The 24,315-nt window shown below is 44.7% G+C and overlaps 1 protein-coding gene across 2 annotated transcripts in view; it reads left to right on the top strand.

Moving 5' to 3' along the window:
- Positions 1-12,238, top strand: part of RUBCN (rubicon autophagy regulator) — a 170,595-nt gene extending 158,357 nt beyond the window's left edge. For both annotated transcript variants that reach the window (XM_078666321.1, XM_078666320.1), the window contains 3 exons: positions 936-1,089; positions 1,488-1,581; positions 5,957-12,238. In XM_078666321.1, the coding sequence (XP_078522447.1) occupies positions 936-1,089; positions 1,488-1,581; positions 5,957-6,096 (388 nt within the window). In that variant the 3' untranslated portion in view covers positions 6,097-12,238. The remainder of the gene's footprint in view (positions 1-935; positions 1,090-1,487; positions 1,582-5,956) is intronic.
- The last annotated feature ends 12,077 nt before the right edge of the window (positions 12,239-24,315 follow it).

Below are 24,315 nucleotides of genomic sequence, written 5' to 3'. Positions count from 1 at the left end.
TTGGACACGGTTGTTCCGCTGCTGAACATATGCTGTACTAGGCAGCTACAAGGGCATTCGTCCACACCTTCACCAAACATTGCTGCCAAAACACTCTTGTCCAAAATGTAGGCCATTTTGCCCGCTTGGTCCTGCTGGACTTCCTAGTGTGAAGTCTACCCACTGCTCTGACACTCTGCCTTTTGAGATGGTCTGCTTAGGTAGGTATTCAAAAGTTGAGGAATATGTGGTTAGAAGTATCCATGAGAAGAACAAGCTACTTATCTCTCCTAATACACTTTCTAGTGCATTCTATGCAGATCCCTCACTGACCTCCCTCCACCTAGTACAGTGCAGTGGTCTTGTAGTTCTATTTTGCACATTATCAAAGTTTGAAATCTGTTGCTGAAGCTCCATTTCTGAGTGCGCTGAATGCTTGGTTGTAAGCTAAAAGCTGTGCCACCTATGTATGACTCAGCGCCGTCCATTTAAGCGACGGGGCAAAGTCGCTGCTGAGTCCAATGGTGCTACCTACTGGCACTCAAGAGCAGTTGCTGGAAAAAAGTTTCTAGATAGAGTTAAACACCTGGTGAAAATCAGAAGGTAAAGAATATGCAGTTATATAATGTATCCACTAGGAAAAGTGTTACCCAAAGGAAAGTAACTTGTTACTTGGCAAGCAGCTAATGCATTTAAGCAGAGGTCTCTCTTTTCTAATCAGACTTCAAGTTGGGCGTAAATGCGATTTGGTCAGGATGCATTTTCACACTGTTGTAACTACTGCCAAGTTCCATTCAGAAGCCAAATAGCAGATCATTAAACCTCAGTTATCCTTCATAGGAGCTGCTTGGGGCAGAGAAGGGCCTGACGTTTTGAAATTTGCATTAGAATGGATGTCAGATGATCACTAGGGTGCAATTAACCATCCTCGGTTACATTTCTTTCTCTCTCTATAGCCTGTTGGATTCTTTCGACTCTTTGCCAGGTCATCTGACGGAGGATCTCCATCTCTACTCATTGAGTGACCTCACGGCCATCAAACGGGGTGAACTTGTGCCCCGTTGCGTAGAACTTATAAGAGCAGGAGCCTTGCATGTTCAGAAATGCCTGGTGAGTTATTGGTCCTTCTCTGCAAACAAGTAGTCCTAATATTCCCTGCTGTGCATTAATGCGAAATTCCAATAAAGATTATGCAAAAAAAATCTTACATTTTTGGAGAGTAATATAGTATTATTTCATTAGTAGTAATATAATATTTTGTATATCTTTAGTGGACATTGATAAATGCAATTACCGTTCTGCTTTGATTAACAAAACCTCAGACGTGTTGCAGCACCAATGTATATATTGGCAGAATGCACCGAAGAACAGGTGAACTGAAGATTGTTAAACGCCTGATAGCACAGGGCTGTCTGTGAACATGTGCTAATGCTGCTTGAAGGTTCTGAAGTAGTCCTCCCCTCCATAGCTCTCTCTGTTCACATTTGCTTTCACCATTATTTTTGCAGCTTTGCCAGGCCAAGGGGTTCATCTGTGAGTTCTGTCAAAACGAGGATGATGTCATTTTCCCTTTCGAGTTGAATAAGTGCAAGAGGTGTGAAGGTGAGTTATTTTGTAAGATGGATCTGTTCCCTGAAATGTCATTTTTACGGTTTAGGTATGAACAATTTTGTGGAGGAAATTGGGATGACAGGAGACTGTGCCTCAGCAGGAGAGGCCAGAAATCTCCCAATACACGTTCCTTGGTACCAATGCACGTTCCTTGGTACCAATGCATGATGGACGAATCCATAGTTCTTGTATTGGTGTTCAGCTTATTCATCCAGGTGTCCTGGGAAGGGGTAGATTAGCAAGGAATTATATGTTCCATGTTTGGGACTTGTACTATTCCTGTTAGATTGCAGATGTAGTTCAGCAGGGCATAGGCAGTAAGAAGCCTATTTTTTTGATACCACATTCATGTTGCTCCATTCTTAATGTAACTGATGGAGAAATTGATGTTTATAGCAAGTATTGCTGTTGATAAACATGCAGTGCATACTTCTATCTAGTGTAGGGCACTGGTGTTTGCAAGTTATTTTTCTTTGAAGAAGTATTCAATCTCAAGATATCGTGTGACTCTTCCCTTCGCTCATACTGCACCAGGACAAAGCCTGCACCTCATTTTTTTTCCCCATCATTGGATTCACATATTCAGCATGAGCTCCAGGCCGTCAGTGACCCCTTCTTCGCTTCTTTAAGCTCCACTTAAGGGACATCTGGAGCCATTGTCAGACGAAAAAACTATTTCAACTCCAGTAAGTGTGTCTCTTTGGTTCTGAACTGCACCGGAGCGGTTCTTGGCTATGACTTGGGTCATACTGAGAATAACTGTTGGGGGACCGGTGGCATGGAGAGAGTGCCCTTCCTTTTTTGCCCAGGGTTTAATACCAAATGCCCATGATCTGATCTCCACTGGTTCTTTAAACTCACTCCCTGCTCTGCTTGTAAGGCATTAAAAAAAAAAATAGCAATAACATACTGGCAAGAGCGCCGCTGAGCACATCATTGTGGCAACAAATGATGGACGAAATGCGGAATTAATCTAACATTTACCACCAGTCAAGAGATCTGGGTTAAAGCCATTGTTCTTTTCCTCATTTCGCCTCCCCAGTTTGGACCCAGCCATATGCAAATCTGTCTTGACCCTGATCCTCATGGGAACAGTCCAGCCTGGACTGCCAAGCCGGGTCTTCCCTGGACCAGAAACAAAAATCCTGGGACCGGTTTCGGGGAGCACATCACAACATGGAGACCCTGTCAACATTCCGGACATCTTCTGCTCTTTAGATATCGACAAATCTTCAGAGGAAGGAGGTGCCAGTCGGGCATTCCAGCCGCCTTAGAGGTACAAAGCGTTTAAGTTCCAATGTCTGAGAGCCCCAGTGTTGACAACGAGGCTGGAATCCCACAGCCAGTCCAAGGGCCCAGTACCAAAACCATACTCCGATCTCCTATTCCAAAACCCATATCTGATGATTGACTCTGGATGGACCTCATAAGTTGTCTCAGCAAGAGTCAGAGCACTGCTTCTGAGAGAGTCGGACATTGAGCCCTGAGATGAGCCCCAAAAGGCATTGACCTTCAGTTTCGGCTCACAGCTCCAAGACTTCTTGACCCCAAGGGACCTCCTCGATCTCCTGAAAAGCCTTTGGCCAGTGCTCCCAGCCTCTGCACTTGTTGATGCCAGCATGGCCCAGACTCTCCAGCAAGCTCCAAAAAAGGTCTCTGTGCCAAGATCAGATTTGAGTGAACACCCGGTACCATCAGCCTCCGAAGGGGACTGAAGTCAGGCAATTTAAAATATACATACTCCCTTCCACAGGTGAAATTCGAACTAGGCCTCCCTCGCATTAATATCCTAACACTCTACAGCCACACTAGGGAGAAAGAGAGAGTTAATTTTTGAGGAGCATATATCTGAAGAATTACAGTTCTATTATATTTCAAAGAAATGTTGGGATAAAAGGAATAGTCCGCCACATACATTCCACCAACGTCCACCACCATAAACCCCACGTCTCTTCAGTCACCTCTGCATTCTGTCCTCTCTTTCGACAAAGACTCGGATCGAAGAAATCTTTCACTTGCAAGACCCATATTCAGAGCCTCTGCTGTCCAAGGATGAGGATGATCCCGGAAAGATTATAAAGTTGACCCACAGGATGACACTGGCTTAAAGCCTTACCCTGTTAACGTTTTTTCCCGTGATGACACTATGGTGCATCATCCTGTTAACCAGAAGGTTGCTAACCATCATAAGATGCAGCCTCAAGTAGTCAAAACAGGGGGAGGAGTTTCTAGTAGAGCTGCTGTCCAAAACTGAGATGTCAGTTCAGTACTTGCTGATGCTTAAATGCTCAAAAGCATTACTAAGTTTTTAGTTTTGAAAAATGCAAAGACTCAGTAAAGTATTTGTTGTCACCCCTAAGGTTGGGGAAAACCAGTTCCAGAAGTAAAGCCTGCCACGATAACCCTATGTAGATCAGGGGGCATTTCCCACCAGAGTCTTTGACCACCAGAAAAAGACCACCATGGAGAACAGAGATTCCCATCCTTATTGGGACACCCACTGTTTTTTTGTATGCAGTGACCTGTTGCCCCATGCAGGCCTTCCATGTGACACTGTCTGCGTTTCGCATTGTAACTAAATGCCACCCCTTCATACTACTAGCATGTACCGAACACTCCTGGATTCCTTTTTCATCTATCTAATACATGTCCTTTCGCATTTCAAGGCCAACAGCATTTAATTTCTCATTGTGTCATCTTATGCAGCTGTCCCTCTTTTTGATTGCAGTGTTAGATATTACTAGTCCCCTCTAATTATCTTCACCCTGAGTCCTGAAACCTCCTGACACACGTCATTGTTGGCTAGATCCTGTGACTGCACACTAAGCAGGGTGCACTCTCTCATGCAGGAAGATTCCAGACACTTGACACCGGTTTTAGGTCTCGCCTACAAGACCGCATAAACTCTCTGGTTGCGAAATACCTAATGTGGATTCACCAAGAACTTATAGTGGGCTTACAGCCTGCCCGTTGGCTTTATTGTCACTCATTTGCTTGCTTCTTATTCTTTGACTGTCCTTCCTCTTCCTGTGAGTGCTCCTTCCCTGGAGCATAGCATTGTTTACCATCCTTTAGATTGGCTGACATGTTTCCTTCCACTGGTCACTTTAGGGAACCACTCTTTTTCTGGGTTAAGCACTCCGTGATAGTGCACAAGTTTTCTAGGTCTCGTTCATATGTGAATCTCCCCTGCGAAAAGCAACCCTGTCCTCCGTGCTCTGGGTTGCTTCTCCCTTGTGTACTACTTCCACTGCCTGCCTTCATTTTCTTTCTTTCTCTTTCTAACGAATTTATTTTTATTTATTACCTAACCACTCCTGTGTGTGTGTGTGGTGTGTATTTTATGTTTTGCAGGGCCAGGCAGTATATTTCTGCCAGACCCTCTGTCTTAACAAAAAGAAAAAAACACCTTTGCGGTAGCTATATTTTATTTATTTATTATTATTAACTGGCACACCGTCATGCTGGCTGTGTCATTGCATCTTTTTTCTTTTTCTTTTGTCAAATGCGGCACTGCTGTGCCTAGGCTATGGCTATGAACATTGTATTGTGTTTTTTATGAAGAACATTTTTGGTGAAGAAATATCACGAAAAGGAATAAAAAAGGAAAAACATTTTTCACAAGAACTTGAAGCCTTGATTCATTTATTTGGGAGATTATTTCATCTTGAATTAGTATTTCAGATGTTGCATTGCATTACTTTAGTTGTTATATATTGATTTTTGGGTAAGTGCTGAGCTATTGTGTATCCACTGCTTTGCCTAAACAATATTTGTTGCCAATGCAGCACAGGATTGAATTAACATTTGGAAAGCCAATAGGTCCGAAAGACAAGACATAATGTCTTTGCCAATGTTAGATAACTTTACTTTGTAAAATGCTATACAGAGGACGCTCCTTGGTAGAAAGTGTTCACAGGGATATAGTCAATGTTTTGACTTCCTTTAGGTTATGAATCCTTACCTCTTCCCTCATCTCCCAGCATCTTGGTTCCAGCTACAATCCCAAAGTCCTTAACCAGATTTAATATGTTGCCACTGATGCTGCTTCCTGTTTTCAGTGTAATTTTCGATTTCTGGCCACTACGCCATGCTCACCTTTTGTGTGCATTTGCGTTCCATCACATGGTTCTGGACCAATTCCTGTTATCATGCTCTGCATCCCTCCCGTGCTTAACCTCTTAGTTGTCCATGGCCGTAATGTTGATGGTCAGGTTACCCTGTGATGGGTTTACCTATGCCTTACTATTCACAGGTTGCATTATGTCCAGTGTTCCATATTACATGTTCTAATGTGAGATCCCCTTCCCGAAGTACTTGCTCTATCTAACGTTCATGCCTCTCTTTTTCCTGTTCCCCCTTCTAGAGTGCAAGGCCTGCTATCACAAATGGTGCTTCAAGTCTGAATCCTGCCCAAGATGTGTCAGGCTACAGGCGCGGAGAGAGATGCTTGCCAAGAGGAGCCTGGAAGCCTATGCCTCTGAGCCAGAGGAAGAGGAGGAATAGGTATAGGAGCCGAACACGTACTGTTAGGAAGACTACAGCCCCAGTTACGAGCGAACTTTCTACATGTGGCATTTCAGAAGATATTATAGCGAAAGGAGAACCAACAAGGGGGGTCTGAGACCTCTGGTGCTCTGATCGGGCATCATGCTGAGCGAAGGGAGCTTGGACTCCGTATGGACATGCAAGGTTGTAAAAAACCTTTTATATTGGAGACAAATTTCTCTGCCGTTTCAGCCTTCCATGTTCACGCCCGAGGCTTTGCAGCAAGTGAGGCCAGCACTTAAGGGTGGGAACGATCATGTCCCGTCTGATGCTTAGAGCTCAAATTTGGTAACTCCTACCATCTCGGATGTAGACCTGAGGTTCCTCTCTTTCCCGAGCCACTGCTAAGGTCACCCTTTTGGATCTTTGAAGGTGCTTATTGAAGTGTATCAGCTACGACATTGCTTGCATTCACCCGGATTGTGTTAGTATCCTCAACATTGCAGAGTTCCACATAGACCTGGAGTGAAGTCGAGAAGGAGCAGGGACAAGCGGGTGCAATCTTCTGATCTGTGCCGTAAGAATGTCCTGCAGAGCCGCTGTTGGGCAGACTGCTTTCTACGGAGTGGTGTGCAGTGACTGGTTTGGTGCTCCACCGGCACTATTTTAAAACACAGAATTTGTGCCCCACTTGTGATAAAAGCATAAAGACAGTGGTTATGTTCAACTTTGTAATGACGTCATCAGCATTGAGCGCTCGGCCCTTCTTTTGACACACAAGGATTGGTGACTTATGGCCAGATTACAAAATGCCTGAGGCAAATACTGCTTTGGACTCTAATGTGCCAACATATACTAATGTGGCAGTGTTTCAGGCTTGGCAATTTATGTGGACATGATACCGGTATGCGGGTGTAATTTACACGCGCTAGGTGGATTCACGTCTGTTGTGACAGCCTGCATGTTGAATTTTTAAGCTGATGTCAGGGCTCCTCGTTCCAAACTGACATAAGGGAAAGCCTTTTTCAGTCTAGAAGAATGGTAGGCCATTGTAGGCTGGTTCCAACAGGCTTTCCTTGAAGTATGGTGGTGGTTGTGCCACCATCTGTAGTGGTGATTGGTTGCTTGGATTGACCAGCAATGTTTGTTGAGTGAATGAACACTGCACTGGGGTGTGCTGACTAAAGGCAGTTATGTAAAAGGAAGTAAGCCTTACGTTGGCACGTCCGGTGTGAAAAACGTGTCATTTTTTTTTTTTTACTTATGATTGTAACAAACCGCTGCCTATAATTAATTCCTCTGTCTTTGCTGCTAAAATATTTATTTTTATACATTAATTTATTTCAAACTGGAATTACTTTTATTGCTTTGCACTTTGTGTTTTGTGTGAGTAAAGCAGGAAGTTACGTGATTGGTACCATATGACAACACTGTTTTGTATCTGCTTTGAGCAGGCTGGGGCCAAAGTCACAGCAGGAAGAGATTGTGGAAAGAAGAGCAAGTTTGGAAGCTGGTATAGCGGACCAGTATTAGCCTATAAAAGGCATCCATTGGACCGGAAGGTGAACTCTGGGAGCGAATGTGTCGCAGGGTAGTGGCACGATTGTGGCGGGTTGCCAAAAGACCCTTTGCCAAGTGCCAACTCATCGTGTCATTATAGTGTGTGTGTGTGTGTTTGAACGGTAAACGTCTGGGTGATGGGAGTCTGAAAATAATGGAAACATAGGAGTAAAAATTCATCATCTGATGTTGTCAAGGTCGAAACTGAATCCTGTGTTACCTGGATGGTTGCTACCACCCGCTGCTCGTACGGTCTCCTTCCATGATGCTTGCTCACATTTATTTTGCTCATGTTTTTTTTTTTTTTTTACCGTATACTCTGTTGAGTAAGGGCCAGTTCTTCTTTAAACTAACTTTGCACTTCTGTTTCTCAAACTTAAAAATTAATGACCACTCCAAGGTAGAGGGTATTTCATTTAGTCAAAGCATTGATAAAGGTCACTGACAAATCCTGGAGGGGGGGTATATGGAAATTTCTGCTGTTAAATGGCCAAAGAATTAGAAGTACACAGTTGCAGTGGTAAATCCAGCTGTCGGGTAAACACAGCTTGATTGCAGGGGTAAGCTTTCAACATGGAGTGAACCATGTTTGACGTGTCACCCTTAAACTCCCAATAGTAAAAGGCTGCTTTTGGAAGATGTTGCGTTTTTTCCAGTTACAAGCACTCCATTGAGTTTAATCTAGTACTGACATTGAGATAAAAATAGTACTGTAATGTATTTAAGATACATGGCTTTTGTTTGGTTGATCATCCAAGTGTGCCCACTTTTATTTCTCTTGGAGATGGGGCGAGAACTTGCCATATCACTGACCTAAAGTACTTGTTCGCCCAGCCCAGTTTTGCTTAGCTCAAACTCCTCAACTGTAGAGTCAATTTGGATGTCAAGTTGGAAAAACCCACACTGGTCATGTTTTCTAGGGTGACCTAGCAGCATAACTGTGTACAGTAATTGGTTTGTAATGGAGAGAAGTGATCTCTGTTTCACCTGGTTTTTGTTGAATATTTGATATTGAATACACAACTTTCCAAGTTTTGAACTGCTGGATCCATCCCTTAAAGTTGTAGGATTCAAAGCGGTCTGACCTTACTAGGTGGTGGCAGAACACAGTGATGTCAGAGGGACGCTGCATGTTACTCGAATATCGCAGTCTTCCTTGCACCCTGGACACCAATCCCACCATAACAATCTCTCAGCTGAATTCACCTCTTATTCTGCCTATATGCAATCCCTCAAACAAGCATCCAGCGTTCATGGATCACTGCTCCGTCCGATATATGAACACAGTAACTCGTTCAGCACATTTGCCTTGGGGTATTAGTGCCTTTACAGTATACTCCGCAGACATGTAGGCGATCGTGAGACCCTCATGAGATGATGGTTTATGGTGTCTTTGAAAATTATATTAAACTCTTTCTGGAAAATGTCCATTTTTAGTTTTTAAAAATCAATCAACACTCTTCCACTTATCCAGCCCCTTAAATTGATAATCTCACAGAGGACCGTCATGTAGCCTTTGGACTTACGAAGCTGGCTATCCGAGCACTGCTTCCCTATGCGGCAATAAGCAGTAGAATAGGATTCCAATGAAGTATAGTAGGCTTTATGACCATAAAAAGGCTTATGTCGTTTATTGACCTTTTTGTTTTTATGCAGGAAAATCTGATTTGGAAAAAAGACTTGTTTTAACACTGAGCGAATTTGAACAAAGATAGCAAACTGGGCAGCTTTACCATTTCACTTTTCCTTTCAGATTTTTTCAAGGTAATTTAGCAAAATTATCTTCCAATAGCTGCAGGTCCCTCAGAAGAGCCCTAACATCAGCTCCCACAGGTTATTGTCAGACATTCCCAAGCACAGCATTGAAATTGAGGGCCTGATGCTTGACTGACTTATCATCAAGCCCTGACTTGAGAACTTGGCGAGGATAGAAGCCCTTGTTAGATGCTCTTATGTTCCCCTTTTTCATCAATCACCTTGCATGCCTAGTCTCCGGTCGTGTAAAGAAAGCGGTAGGTAGTGATGGGAGAAAGCAGACTAGTGCACGAGGTTGGAAGTGGAAATGCATTCATGACCCAAGGGGTATGAGCTAAACTAAGGGACACCAACATCCTCCTGGGAAGACCTGGTCATTCGTGCAGGCATACGACAGTTGCTCTGATGTACTGACATATGCTCAACATACATACAGTGACTCGATCTATGCGAGAGGTCGATCACCTGTCATGCACCGCAGTAAAAGTTCTTGGTGCTATTACTTTTGTATAAATGCTTGCTCGAAGACCAGACTGCATGCAGGTAGACTGTCGATTCACTTTCTGCTGACTTGCTTGGATCCTTCTTTGAAATGAAAGGCAATTGTTTTAGGTTAAAAAAATAAACATTTGTTTTCGTCGTATATGAAAAGCAAGGTAACAACACCCTGTAGGAAGAGACTGAGCAGCACCAGTGCTCCCTAAAAATACATCATGGGGTGGGCAGAATGTGAGGTGCAACCGAGGGAAGAGATTTCCAGTTTTATCAGGTATTTGTAATGCTGATGATGACGACTGATGTAATATAAAAATTACTTTAGCTCAACTATTGGCAAAGCATCCTTGAAACGGTTGCTTACTGACGCTGTTTGTTTTGAAGAGTAGCATAGTCTTACGCACTGGTCCATTGCTCTGTTCTTTGCTTGTATACTTTTATTTTGTTTTACTCCAGGCTTAGTTAGAAAAGCCAAAAAGCAGTTTTGAATTTATCTAAGAAAGATCTTGGAAACAGTGGATGGTGTCAGAGCTGGATAAGGTAGATTCCTGCATTTGAGGGAGCCACAGCTGCACATTTAGAAATTTAGAAAGTTAAAGAAAAGCAAAAGATACACTTAAGCCCTGAATTAATAAACTCATAGCTCATTCCACAGCCTCGCCAAAAGGCATGGTGCAATAACTTGCAGTTGTCTTTGGTTAAAGTCTGTGATCCTATTGACAGCAAATGTTCGTAGAATAGCAAAAGCGTTCTGGGGTCTTACATGGAGGCCTTGCTCAAGCATACATTATTATGCTCTACTTCAAACTAAACTGGTAACTTGACCAGACATCTGCCTAATCGCTTGAAACTGATGCTTCCTTCCACTTGGGAGGATTCTGAGGCTTGTGTGTAATAGATATGAGACAATGCACTGGACAGTAACATTTAACATCATCATGCAATGAAAGGTGAGAGGATTTACATTGATACCAGGGGACCTCCGTTTGTATCTTTTGTCAACTTTGGGCTGCCACTGGCCTAAACTGACCATTGTCGGGCTCCTACTGTCTCAATGTAATTCCACCACATTGTAACATTGACATGCTACTAGCTTGAGTACACTTCAAAACTAAGGTTTCTGTTACCTTATGTCATCTTTTCCCTGTCTATAAGGTAATTGGAAGTCTTTTGCAGCAGAGAGACACTTTATCTTCAAAGCCCTCTTATCATATTTGCCTGGTGGATAATTACATGCTCACAACCTCAGTTTTCAACATAGCAGTATCTACGCGAAGCAATGCTAGTTGACTGGACATGTGCATTCAGATGTGCACTGCTGTTGGGAGAAGGTATGGTGGGTCACCATATGATGTTTCCTTTCGGTCAGATCTCCATTCTTCATCTCTGTTACTGCCTTCCGGCATCACTCCTGCGCACCCCTTCTCAGTTTGCCTCTGCTGCATCAGTGTTTCATCCATTGCTGATCATCTTTCACTGGATTTGTCCATCACACACATGCTCAATCAGTACATTGTATTTTCATCCATCAGGAGGTCCACACGCCACCTCCATCGATGACTTGTATAACCCGAATGGAAGATTTGTAGTGCAGTCTCAGTTTTATTATTTTACAGTTTTACTGTCTAAGCCCTCTAAAAGAGAGTTGAATAAGTTGGCAAACCGCGACAGACGGTCCAATTAATGAACCCATTGAAATTTCCTCCAGTATAATTTTTTCTAAACAAATTACTCTGAAGACATAATGGTCCTTCATCACTTAAATTAATTTTTAGCAAAGTTAATTTGTGTATTTCCAGAGGGCGGCTACCTTTTCCTAAGTGTATTTAGTGCTGAAACAACTCTGTTTGTGTGGGGAAACCTTAATGATGGGAGCAGAGAAAGACAAATGACCTGTGGTGTGGTGTAGTGAACACAATGTCTGCACATGATAGAGTATTTGAAAAATTAGATAAAGTAGGCAAACCTAACCATGTGGAAGTATTAAGAAGCTACAATCCGTCCCTCACCTCTTCGACTGTCTGACTCAGCCTCACTACGTTTATTCACCCATTTGCACAAGGCGCTTTCTAAATGTGTGCAGCTGTAGGTAGTACCCCTCATTCGCTTCCATAGCGGGCGGGGTAACATGTTCAGCTTTTCACTCATGAAGCTGTTTTCCAAGTCTGATTTGAGGCACTAGTCTACTTATTGTGTATTGTAGGTAAGCTACATGTAAATTATTTGTTGTGTAAAAGTCAGTGTAAATACTAAAACTAATATGATTATGCTCAGTTGTATATTATCTGTCTGTGGAATTATTACAGAGATTAACCAGAATTATCCGTCCAATAAACCAAGTTAATTAAAACAATTGTCTTTCTGTGTGTTTATGTTGCAATATTTTGTAATCGGTCCATTTTCAGATTTTGAGTACCAATAAAACCTGTAAACGCTAGTCTCTATAAGATGCTTATTCGATTCCTGAACTGAACGCAATGTGGCCCAAAATGAAGATAGTGACGAAAGAGATGATAGTCTAAAGTCTGTTCTACATCACAAGAGAGTGGAAAAATTATTTTACACTGCCTCTAGTACTCATTAATTTGTTATTTTTATCAGAACATTGGCCTTTTAGATGCATATACTACCTTTCCATGTAAGCTAAGCACAGGAATTTTTAAAAAGCATCATCCTACAAGATTAGTACCACAAGAGACTTTTCTTTCTGAACTTTCCCAAAACTATGCCTTTAATAAACCTTTCTGCAAATGGTGTCAATATTTGTCCCATTCTCAGTTTGCGTGAGGTTCTCCCTCAAAGTGTTGTGGTCATACTGAGAGATGATGGCATTATCTGTTCTTGGTTTTTTGGGGCAGTATGGACAGAACACCATGTCAATTATGCTTGTGTTGCCATTGTTGGTACCTTAGAGTAGACTTGAGACTTCTTGATGATTTGCAGCTTTTTTAGACCACAAAATGTCTTTGTGTTAAAACTGCAAACCTTCAAGACCCGTAAGAAAAAAATACTAGGCATTTTATATTTGAGAGTTTGGGCTTTGGCACAGATATCGACATTTGTAACATTAGAAAGGCAGAGATGGTCCACGGTGTGCAAATTTTAGAATCCTATGACTAACTGAACGAGTCAAGCCAGGTAATTTTCTCGACTACAAACATTCCAGGTTGTGGAACCGCCAACCGCTTTTGCCAAGGTGACTTGAACTTTGTCGAAGACTGAAGCCAACAATCTCCTACAACGAAAGGCAATTGGCACATCTACTCCTCCATGGTGCAGAGATTCTGCCAGCTGTCTGTTTTGGGATCACAAAAGATTTAGAGTTGGTCGCATTGAAAGACTCGCATGATAAATAAGGCGGAACGTCCTCACTCCAAAAACAGTTCACACCCTTCACCAAAACATATGGAGATAGTCCATTTCTGCACGGCCTTTCCTTTCTTTGCCATGATGAATCCAATAAAGAATTGATTGTCCACCCGGAACTCTTTCGTATGATCGATGTAATATGATAAATCGCTTTTTGGGTCAGGGCAGTGGAGTTGTTCCTCCTCTTTGAAAGGGTGGGGCAGAGCAAGGAAGATATGCAGTGATGGTCTGGCCTGCGTGAAAGGATGTCACCACTTTAGGTAGTAAAGAGGCACACGTTCTCAAAGCCAGTTTGTCTGGAGGAAAAAAGTAATGCAAGGAGGGTGCACCGAGAATACTAACTCTCATGTCTGATGCACTGGCCGCAAGAAAAGCTGTTTTAATAGTAAAAGGGCGTAGGGGGCAATTGTGCATGAGCTCAAAAGATGAGCTCAAAAGATGAGCCCATCAGAAAAGTCAAAACTAGGTTCAAGACACATTGGGGCATGATGAAGGGTTTTGGAGGGAACACATGTTCTAGTTCTTTTAGGAAACGAGGCACAATGGGTGACATAAATTGGGAAGGCTGATCCTGGACCAGTAAGAATGTCTATGTGACCGCAAGATACCCTTTAATTGTGCCTAAGCAAAACCTTGACGGCCTAATGAGAGAACAGACAATAAAACGTCAGACAAAGGTGCAGAAAGAGGATCAACATTTTTGGAAGCACTTCAAGCCACACATTTGTCGCAATGGCAGGCGTATACTGCCTTGGATGAAGGACATCTGGCTGCCAGAATGACATCAGACGTCTGCAAGGAGGTCACGAACTGTCAACTGTTGGCACTCAATCTCCATGAATAAAGGCTGAGTTTGCCCAGGTTTATGTGCAGGAATCTGCCCAGTTGTTGTGACCCTAGATCCTCCATAAGGGGCAGCCTGATTGAGGACCGATGCTCATGAGTTTGGAAAACCATATTGTGGTTGGTCTGTTCGAAGCCACATGAATGGCTTGGGCCAGGCCGTTCCTGATTTTATTGGGCAATAGTGTTTTCGGCAGAAAGGGGTACAGGAGGCCTGAACTCCACTCGAGGCAAAGAGCGCCTGGGTGAGAGTTGCCTATGAAATTCCAGAGTGTTGACATTGTGCGTTCTCTGTAGTGTTGAATAGTTCTAATCAAGGTTCTCCCCAATCGCTGCAGAGACCTTGCACCATGGAGACACCATTCATGATCAGCTAGGCATCGACTGCTGAGTTTGTTTTCCCTGGCGTTCAGAGAGGCCTACCGGATGTTTAACCACCAGGAATATGTCCTGACATTCCAGCCATGTCCAGAGACCCAAGGCCTCTTGAGGTTGGGTCTTCGACCCCACACCACCCTGTTTGTTGCAATGCCTTATGGCAAAGTTGTGGTCCGTGAACAGGTTGATGTGGAGCTGAGACTCACCCGGAGACCAGAGTCCTCTGATCTCCCAGATGGCCCTCTCTACTCAGGAGTGACGCATCTGTCACTAAAGTCAGATCTAGGTGGGGAAGAAAGAGAGGTCTGCTGCTGACCCAATCGGGGTTCATCAGCATCCACCGCAGCAGATTTTTTGAAGTTCCCTCTATCTAGATCAGGTCAGAAAGATTCCCCTGATGCTGTGCCCACTAGGACTTCAGGTCCCACTGCAGAGCCCGCACATGCCAGTGGGCATGTGTTACCAGCAGGATGCATGAGGCCCAGCAGCCTCCGAATCAGTCTCATTGAAATCCAGGATAGAGGTTGAAACATCAGAATCATAGCCTGAATATACTAGACTCATTGCTCCATAGGATAGGTCAAACAATTTAGTTTCCAAATTAGCGCAGCTAAAAGGGTGCGTCTCGTAGGGAGTCAGGTGTGACTTCAGCACGTTAATCTCAGTGAATGCAGGTGGTCCCCCGTAGTCTGCACATGGGAGGGGTCTGCCTAGGATGAGCCAGTCTTCAACAGCCTGTCATTGAAGTAGTGGAAGACTGGATCCCTTGACCTCTGCAGATAGTCTGCAACCATAGTCATCACCATGAACATATGAGGGGCACTAGGGCCAAAAGAGAGCAGAGTGAACTAATAATTCCCATGGCCCACCATGAACCACAGGCAGTGCCTGTGGGCAGGGAGGACGGGGATGTGAAAGTAGGTGTCATGCAAGTCCAGCTCTACCATCCAGGCTCCTGGGCAGACAAAACCTGAGCTAACGTAAGCATCTCAAATTTCTGCTTCTTTAAGAAGTTATGCCACAGGTCTAACATAGGGAGGAAGCCTTCGTCCTTAAAAGGCACCATAAAGGAGTTGGAATTGCAACCACAACTTACTTCTGATGTGGGCACCCTCTCGCTGGCTCATTTGGCCAGAAGAACCTGTACTTCCTGATGGAACAGGGAGAGGTGGACCTCAGCTGGTTTGGGATGATGGCATTGGTGGTGAGGTTTCTGAAAAAGGGATGGAGTAACCCCGCTGACTTCCTGCAGGGCTGGTGATGTCGGATCCTGCCACCGACTGGGTGCCAGTGATGGTAAGAGGACCAACAAAATGTTTTTTGAGTTTGTGACTACCAGGAGGCTGGTGGACTAGGTAGACCTCTGTCTGTGTGTCCCACAAGGTTTATGGGGGCCATGTCTGGTCACTAAAGAACCAGGGAGTCTGTGGGCCTTGGTGGCTGGGCAGTAATAGATATGGCTGGTAGCCCCTGCGTAGCCACAGAAGGGAAAAAGGCAGAATGGAGTTGACGTGGGATCATGGAGAGACACAGGGACCTGGCAGTGGCCCGGCTGTCCCTAAAGCACTCTAGCCAAGAATGTACCTTAATGCCGTTTTATATCAGGTTTATGTTACACCGGATTCAGTAAGAGACCGAATGATGCAAGTAGCACTACCGGAGCAACATAACGCTCCCTGACCAGGAAATACTTTTAGCGGGGGAATTTAAACAAGGCTTTTTCTTTGGCAGCCTTGCAAGAGCCAGCACTAGTGGAACTCCAGGGATATTGTCACATTTCCGGAAAGGGTCCCTTCCCACCCCCCCTTAAGGCATGTAGCAGCAATGATCGTTTTTGGTCTCGCTTGTTTGCCCATGGGCTGATCAATCTTAATGGACGATTCTGACCAACTACACCAGCGCAGACTACGCATGAGGCTGGCAACGTGTCAAATATGTTGGACTATAAATTTTTTTCCACTCTCCTTTTAGAAATGACCATCTATTTACAAATTTTACCCCTGGCTAAAAGCGATCACCATTTCCAGGTTTTTTCTTTCAACTTGGAGTTTACCTGCAAAAGAGCAGTCTAAGGCCATTGCTTCTGCCGATGATGATTCCGAATTGCGCAGAGTAAAATCGAATACTCCTGCGCAGGCAGGATATGACCTGTGGAAGTGTTGCTTGAGAAATAACCTACTGAAGGAAATGATGTAGTCAGTAGAGGAAAAGTTTGTCATTAGTGTGTGGGTGAATATTGTTACATCTTTAGTAGAGTACTACCAACCAGGGCGCACTCAAAGGAGTTTGTCGATCTCGCCCTGGGCCAATTAACACAGTGGCCAAAAGGACTTCTTATGGTACACGAATGAATTAAGATGATTAAAGAAAGAAACATTAAAACTACAAAAAGAGTTAGAAGAATCTGTCAGGTGATTAGTAAAAAGATCTTGACACCAAACAGAAATGTGAATATAGCGTTAAATACTGGATGTAAAACAGATTTTGTGACTAAAAGATGGTATAACATTGGTAAATGGGCCAGCATCAGGGACAGCACTGCATTTTTGGAGGCTTATCCGTCAATTGGATAACCATTCTCCAGGAATTAAGGGCATTGATGAAGAGACGTGGGAAACCTATCTATTGAAAGTGTACTATGCTTAAAAAAAAAACCTGCACGCCATTGGTCTGTGGTGTGGCTATGCAAACCATCAAAGACACCTCAAAGCGTAACATGGCGGAGAAGAACTAGGGATCATGGGGCCAGGAGAAGACTTAATTGAGGAGTGGGAAACCTTTGGCATAGGAAGGACAGGTTGTAAAGCAGAGGGCATACCGCATCCCAGCGGCAAAAAGGGCAGACATGCAGAAAGAAGTACGGGAAATGTTGAAGCTAGGTGTAATAAGGCCTTCAAAGAGCAACTGGGCGTCCCCGATTGTCCTGGTCCCTAAACCCGACGGGTCGACCCGATTTTGCATGGACTTTCGCGCATTGAACGCCGTGTCCTCATTCGATGCCTTTCCTATACCAAGGGTGGACGAGCTCATAGAACGGATAGGAGAGGCACGTTCTATCACTACACTGGACCTGACCAAGGGGTATTGGCAGGTTCCGTTGAGGGAGGAGGATAGACACAAGACGGCCTTTGCTACAGAAGACGGCCTATACGAGTTCAATGTTCTCCCTTTTGGGTTACACGGAGCCCCGGCCACTTTCCAACGGTTGATGAACACTGTTTTGGCTCCTCACTCCCGATCCCGTATCTTGATGACTGTCGTTTTTAGCACCACATGGAGCGAACATCTGGGGCACCTCGATAGAGTACTAACTGCCCTACAGACAGCAGGACTCCATGTAAACGCGAGAAAATCAAGAGCTGCGTTTCCAAAAGTCAAGTATCTGGGGTTCATGCTAGGGGAAGGAGTGATAGCCCCTCAGGAGGAAAGTCAAGGCCATAACCCATACGCCATTTCCATCCACAAAAAAAGAGCTGAGGGCGTTTCTGGGCCTCATAGGGTATTACAGACGTTTTATACAGAACTATGCAGACCTGTCCAGCCCCCTCACAGACCTACTAAAGAAAAACGTCCGTAACACCCTTCCTCGTCCTCCCTCCATGGAGGCCCTGGAAGCCTTCCAGACCTTGAAAAGGTCTCTGACCACGAGCCCGGTCCTCATACCTCCGAACTTCGAGAAACCTTTTTTTCTTGCAACAGATGCATCCGATTCAGGCATAGGGGCTGTATTGTCGCAAGAAGGAGAGGACGGGGACGAACATCCCTTGCTCTATGTCAGTAGGAAACTCCAACCACGTGAGCAGAAATACCCGACAGTAGAGAAGGAGTGCCTCGCCATCCGATGGGCGATAGACAAACTGAGGTACTATCTGGAGGGAAAGGCCTTTACTCTGTATTCAGACAACGCACTGCTGCAGTGGATGCAGAGGAATCGTGCCCACAACGCCAGGATATTGCGTTGGTTTCTCTTCTTGCAACCGTTTGCCTTCACGGTCGTACACCGAAAAGGACAGAACAACGGGAATGCTGATTTCCTCTCCAGGATGCCCGTTCTCCCCGATCGGGAGAAACCAGGGGGGGTGGGGTGTAACGAAGTAGGGTCTAGCAAGAAGGAATGGTGGGACCCTTGCACCTCTGAAAGCACATCTCACCCTTATTCACAGACCGGCGAGTGGGAAGACGACCCACACACCGAAGGAGAAGAAAGCAGCGCCTTTAAGTGGGCGTATGCAAACGAGAACGAAGACACTGCCCCGAGTGACGTCAGTGACAGCGGATTGAGCAAAAGGCAGGAAGTCATGTACACGAGGTGTGTACGCACCCCGGAGGAGAAGGCGGAAGTGAGAGGCGTGAACGGAGAGGCAGAGGAGAAGAGGCGAACGAGTGTCCGGAGGAACAACGCGGAAGGGAAGGAGGAAAAGTGACCAGAGGAGAGCCAGGAGGCCAACGACCCCGTGAACCGCCGTGCCACACTCCCGAGGGAGGAGTGTGGCTGTCACAGGTACGGCGGCGTTGGGCAGCCTGGGTGGGGAGAAGGAGCGCTACCGAGTAGTTGTAAATACCCCTGTGTGTCTCTTCCCTTTGTCGTCAAACTCCATTCTGTTGACCTACCCCTCCGTCTCCCTTGCCATACCCGCTAGTCACAGAGCACTGTAAATACTCCGAATAAGTGTCACAGGGTTCTCCCACACTTCCCCCGGGCCCCCCTGGTGCACCGCATATAGAGGACTCGGCACTAACGGCATCCCTCTTGTTTGTTCTCTTTCATGACACGGAGACGACTGAATCCGGTGTGAAGAATCCTCCAACAGAACAGGAAGGGAGAAAAGACCGTCGCCACGGACCCCAGCGCTTTCGCACGAGAGAGACTGACCTTCAGGAATAGAAGAACTCTTATGTCCTATCCTAAAAGAACACTAAAAATAAAACCATCCTTGAACCCTGTACCTGGTGTCCCGGTCGTCCCTAACCCCCCGCCTACAATGAGGTATTCTAATATTGCCAACAAAGTGATTGCCCAAAAGTCATGATTAAACATCTGTTTTCTGGTCCATGGTATGGCCTTGGATAAAGTTAATTGGAGCACCCTTTGGTGGAAGTTGAATGACTGGATAATTCGAGATAGATTGTTCGACTATGCCATTCGACTTTTGTACACAGATACTTGGGTCAGAATGATATTGAGAAATGGGTCTACTTTGTCCAAGAACATAAGCACTGATCAGGGTCTGAAACTGGGTTGTGTCCTGGCGCCTGTTCTTTTTAATCTGTATACGGTCGACCTTCAGCAAGTGCTACTAAGTCAAACACTCTGTCCCCTAAAACTGGGGAGGGGATGTATCCTAACGGCTAGAGCGGTCGATCTCAAATCTGGGGAACCGGGTTCGAGTCTCGGCAAGGACACTCCACATCCTGTGATTCTGGGCAAATCACTTCATCTCCCTGTGCCTCACACAATGAATGTGTCCTTGTATAATGGAACTGGTGCTATGTAAAGCGCTCAGATACCTTTGGGTCAAGATCGTGCTATATAAAACTGCGAGAAAAAAAATCAACATCTCCCAAAATCAACATCTCCCATCGCTTTAGTACGCTGCTGATACTGCACTTTTAGATGCAACAGAAATCAGGCTACAAAGGGCCCTAAACAGTCCATGAATATAATAAGGCAAATGATTTGAAATATGACCAAGGCAATAATTATGAAATTTGGTTCTGTAAAATCTTATTTTGTCTCGTGCATGGGAGAGCAAAAGATGTTGATGACGCCAGAAAACATGATGACTCCGGAATCAGAAGGCCATGTAAAGTCGAGGTCAATAAGTAACAGGTTGCATAGCCCCATGAGGGCAAGTGGGCTGCATATGTTTAGAGTCAAGCTGGTTCCAGCCATCATTTATGGAGCATCCACTTGGGGCACCAAGTTGCATCCCGGTTTGGAACAGAAACAATCTGGGGTAATTCGTACGGTCTTTGGCCTACCAAAGATCACGCGTGTAAGCCAACTTCGGCAGGAGTTTGGAATGGTCAATCTATCTACATCTACAAATGCTCCGTTTGTTAAGTATTGTTGTTTGAGAAATGCACCTGAATGTTCTTTAAAAGCATGCATCTGGGAAGGTCAACAAGAGAATTTAAAAATAAATTTACAGACAATGGAATCTTAAATTTGAAAACTTTGTTAGGTGAACTGTAGCTAAATGAATTTTGGGACCGCAAGAATGAGTATGGGCAGTTTAAAATACAAATAAAGCAAGCGTCTAGAGCTTACTCCTTGAAGAAGAACATAGTCATTTAAAAAACTGTCAAGAGCTTAGTTGCTCTTATCGTTGTTCTAAAGACCTAATCCACAACATGCACAGAATTTAAACACTACAAACAAAATATATACTTTTCAGTTCCTACTTATAGCATTAAAAACAACCCCATTGTGGAGATCCTCGAACTCTCGCATGTGTCGAGGAGGGTGTTGGTAGGATTTGGAATCTTTCCCCATATTATTTGTATATGTCCATTTGTAAGGACTCTTAGAAGATCACTTCCACGCTGACGTTTCATCCATTTTAGAATAAGGACTCTGGAGACAGCAGTGTCAGCCTGTTTGCAGGGTTCTGACCTATAAATGTTGGCCAGGCTAATACAATTCCTTCAGATGGTAGTCATTGCACTCAAGAACTCAACAAACATGTATTGGGCAGCCCCCTAGCTGGCTGATTAACATTGAATATTTTGAATTTCATTCGCTCTAGCGAGGTATTGATGAACTGCTTAGGAAGATACAAGGCCGAATGCAGTCATAATAAGGCCCTTTTTTGTATACAGATTAGTTAGTTTTTATCTCTTAGAGTTGGTAATATATTCTCCTTGGTCCTATTTAACTTTACCTCCTTGAATCAGTGTCTGATTGCTACTCAAATAGCTTTGTCAGACACAGGGTTTTCTGCTACTAAAATTAATGCTCTGTATTGCATATAATGCTGGTAGTCGTGTTTTGCATCCCACTGATTCCGTGAGGAATAGACGATTACTTAGCTCTGATTACTGTTGCTAAAACCTTCTCAAAGCACTTTATTGCTCATAATTGCTGCTAGGCTCTTATATTTTATTAAGTATATATATTTGTCCTTGTAAATTGTATACATTTGGATCATTAGTTTGTATTTATTGTTGACCAATACAATGTTTAAAGTGTGTTGTGTTACGTGTACAAAATTTATAGAGGTAGTTATATTCACTTTTTTATAAAAGTTTGTTTTATAAATGTATAATGATTGTAATGGTTTTTAGTAACAAATCAATACCACATCCGGTTGTGTAGTGGAGGCAGTCTTTCCCTTGGCTGAGATCTTGTGTGTGCTGCTGCTGGTTAGTAAGCTCCTGTTGGAGTTTCTCAAGGATGGACCTCTCTTCGCCTCGACACGTGGCGGCTTAGGTTTTGGAAGTCTGGGTGTTGACCATACTCATTTGTCTCGGCAAGGTCCAGGATTGACTGAGGTAGATTGGACATCTTAAAGTGGCTCTTCTGCCTTTTGGACTGCCTCCTCTTCCGACTGAGGAATCAGAGCCAATGATTGATGGGCTAGTATGGGGTGGCATGCTTGATCACTGGGCTGTGCTCCTCGTTGTCCTGGCACTGAAATGCCCAACGGGTCCCGCAAAGGGGGCTCTTTACCAGAGACCTTTTTCAGAGTAACCAGATTGGTCTGATCCAATGTTGTTGTAAGGCAGATTACCCAAAAAGTGATAGAAAGAATTAAAATTACCTAAAAGTGCCCTGAACAACCTTCTTTAATAAAAGAGAGTCTTTGTTAAGATTAAACACACACACAACCTCAAAGGATATTAATGTTCCCAGAGGTCTGAATGAAGGTCACTTTTTTTTTTGCCTCCTACAGGATCTGTGGCAATTCATTAGGACCTCAGTGTATGCCTAATATACATGAGGGGAGTCTTGAGTAATTTTTATTCTTTCCCCCTCCTATCACTTTTTGGACAATCCACCTCTCAACAGTGGGGCAGACAAATCTGGCTCCCCAGCTACTCTGAAAAAGATCTCCAAAAATTAGCCCCCTTGCGGGTCTCGTTGGTCATTACAGCACTGGCCAACGAGGAGCACAGCCCAATGATGAAACATGCCACCGTTGGTGGGTGAGGGCGTGTGCTCCACAACTATGTTGCCTCTGATGTGGATGTGGAGTGGTGTGGCTCACTGGTTAGAGGAGGCAGACCCGGAAGCAGAGAATGGCCCGGGACCAGGGTTCAATTCCCGACGCGGCAGGGTCGTGGACCAGGGTCAGCGGACTCGATAATTCTCGCCTCGGTGCCTACTCTAACCAGGGATCACACTCGGCAACTCTGGGCATTAGCTTGCCTCATCTCTACAACGGCCCCCCACATTCGCCGGGGATGCCTGGTTTCACCTTGGAGATACCCAGTAGGGACCATCTCACAGGGATAGCCAGGACGTGTTCCCCAGCGGTCTATAGCGCCACAACGCCTCAGGGCAGCAGTGCGCTTTACAAGACACTTACATTACATTACTCTGATGACCACACAGTGAGTAATTATTCTTGCAATGGATGTGGTGCACTTCTCCTTGGAACTGTACTTTTAGCTTATATGGTGTACATATGGGAGGATTTGTGCTGTACTGATAACCCTCTGTGTAGTTGATGATAGGAAACATGTAGATGTCTGCAGAATGCCATGGGCAGACAGCATAACATGAGGAACCACCAGTCATGCAAAAACTTGAAGTGGGCGAAGTCAAAGCCCCTCTGTGCTAATTTAATATCCAGCAGACAGCAAAAACTATCTATGGTCAGATCTAACAATTCAAATTTGTTGTTCCTTTAATTACATTGGATAAACAAAGCAATAAGACAAATTATACTTGTTTACATGCACTCCGTGTGTCTGTGAGGCACCTCTTATGTTACTGGCCAACACCACCCGCTGTAAAGCCCCCAACTGGTCCTCGGACTTGTGGTCAATTCAACAAATGCATCTGAAATTGGAGAAGAAGGTGCTGGACATGATGGTGCAGTTTTTTCCGCTACGGAGTCATCACGCGTAGCTTAGAGTTGTGCTCCTGAGGCGGAAGCCGGGAGCGAGCCACTTATTTTAAAAATTGTTGTCACAGATTTACTTGTGTTTTTAAAAATTGGATTGTCACAGATTAATTGTGTATTTTAAACCACTTACTTCTTGGGAAACTAGCTGTCAGACGCAGCGGAGCCAGCGCTGACGCAGCACGCTAATTACCAACACTCCTTTGTGCCCTCTCGCCACAAGCAGAGGCCACGCCCCCCGGTCCACAACCCCTGAGTGGTATAAATCATGTGCATATTCCGGTCGCGCAGCAGGGGGAGCGCAGTGGGCGCGACGTTTGCGCGCCAAAGGCGCGCCTAAGGCAAGCTAGTCTGCGCCCGTCCGCGACCGACCGGGGCCAGGGGCCACCCCCCTGCTCAGCTATCATGCCATGCCACACCATCACCTACCCCCTGCAGCTCTTGCGCCAATTAAACCAGACAGTTAGTTCACCCTGTCTACACACTTGGGACCTCTCTATCCAACACTCCGCTTGTAATCAGTGTGGATTTCATTTCACCCACAGTATAAAGAAACCCACATCAATTTTGATGTTACTGCTCAACTGCCGCTCACTCCCCAAACACTCCACGGAAATCGCCCTATTGTTGGAGGAGATGAGCCCAGATGTTCTTTTCGCCACAGAAACATGGGTACAGGAACACTCTGAACCTGACCTGGTACAAGCGCTTCCACCTGGTTATCCACTACTTCGCCTAGACCGCAAAAAAGGCATTGGCGGTGGCC

This window comes from Lissotriton helveticus, chromosome 11 (assembly GCF_964261635.1).
Source record: "Lissotriton helveticus chromosome 11, aLisHel1.1, whole genome shotgun sequence".
Classification (NCBI taxonomy): Eukaryota; Metazoa; Chordata; class Amphibia; order Caudata; family Salamandridae; genus Lissotriton; species Lissotriton helveticus.
This window is presented reverse-complemented; position numbering and strand designations above follow the sequence as displayed.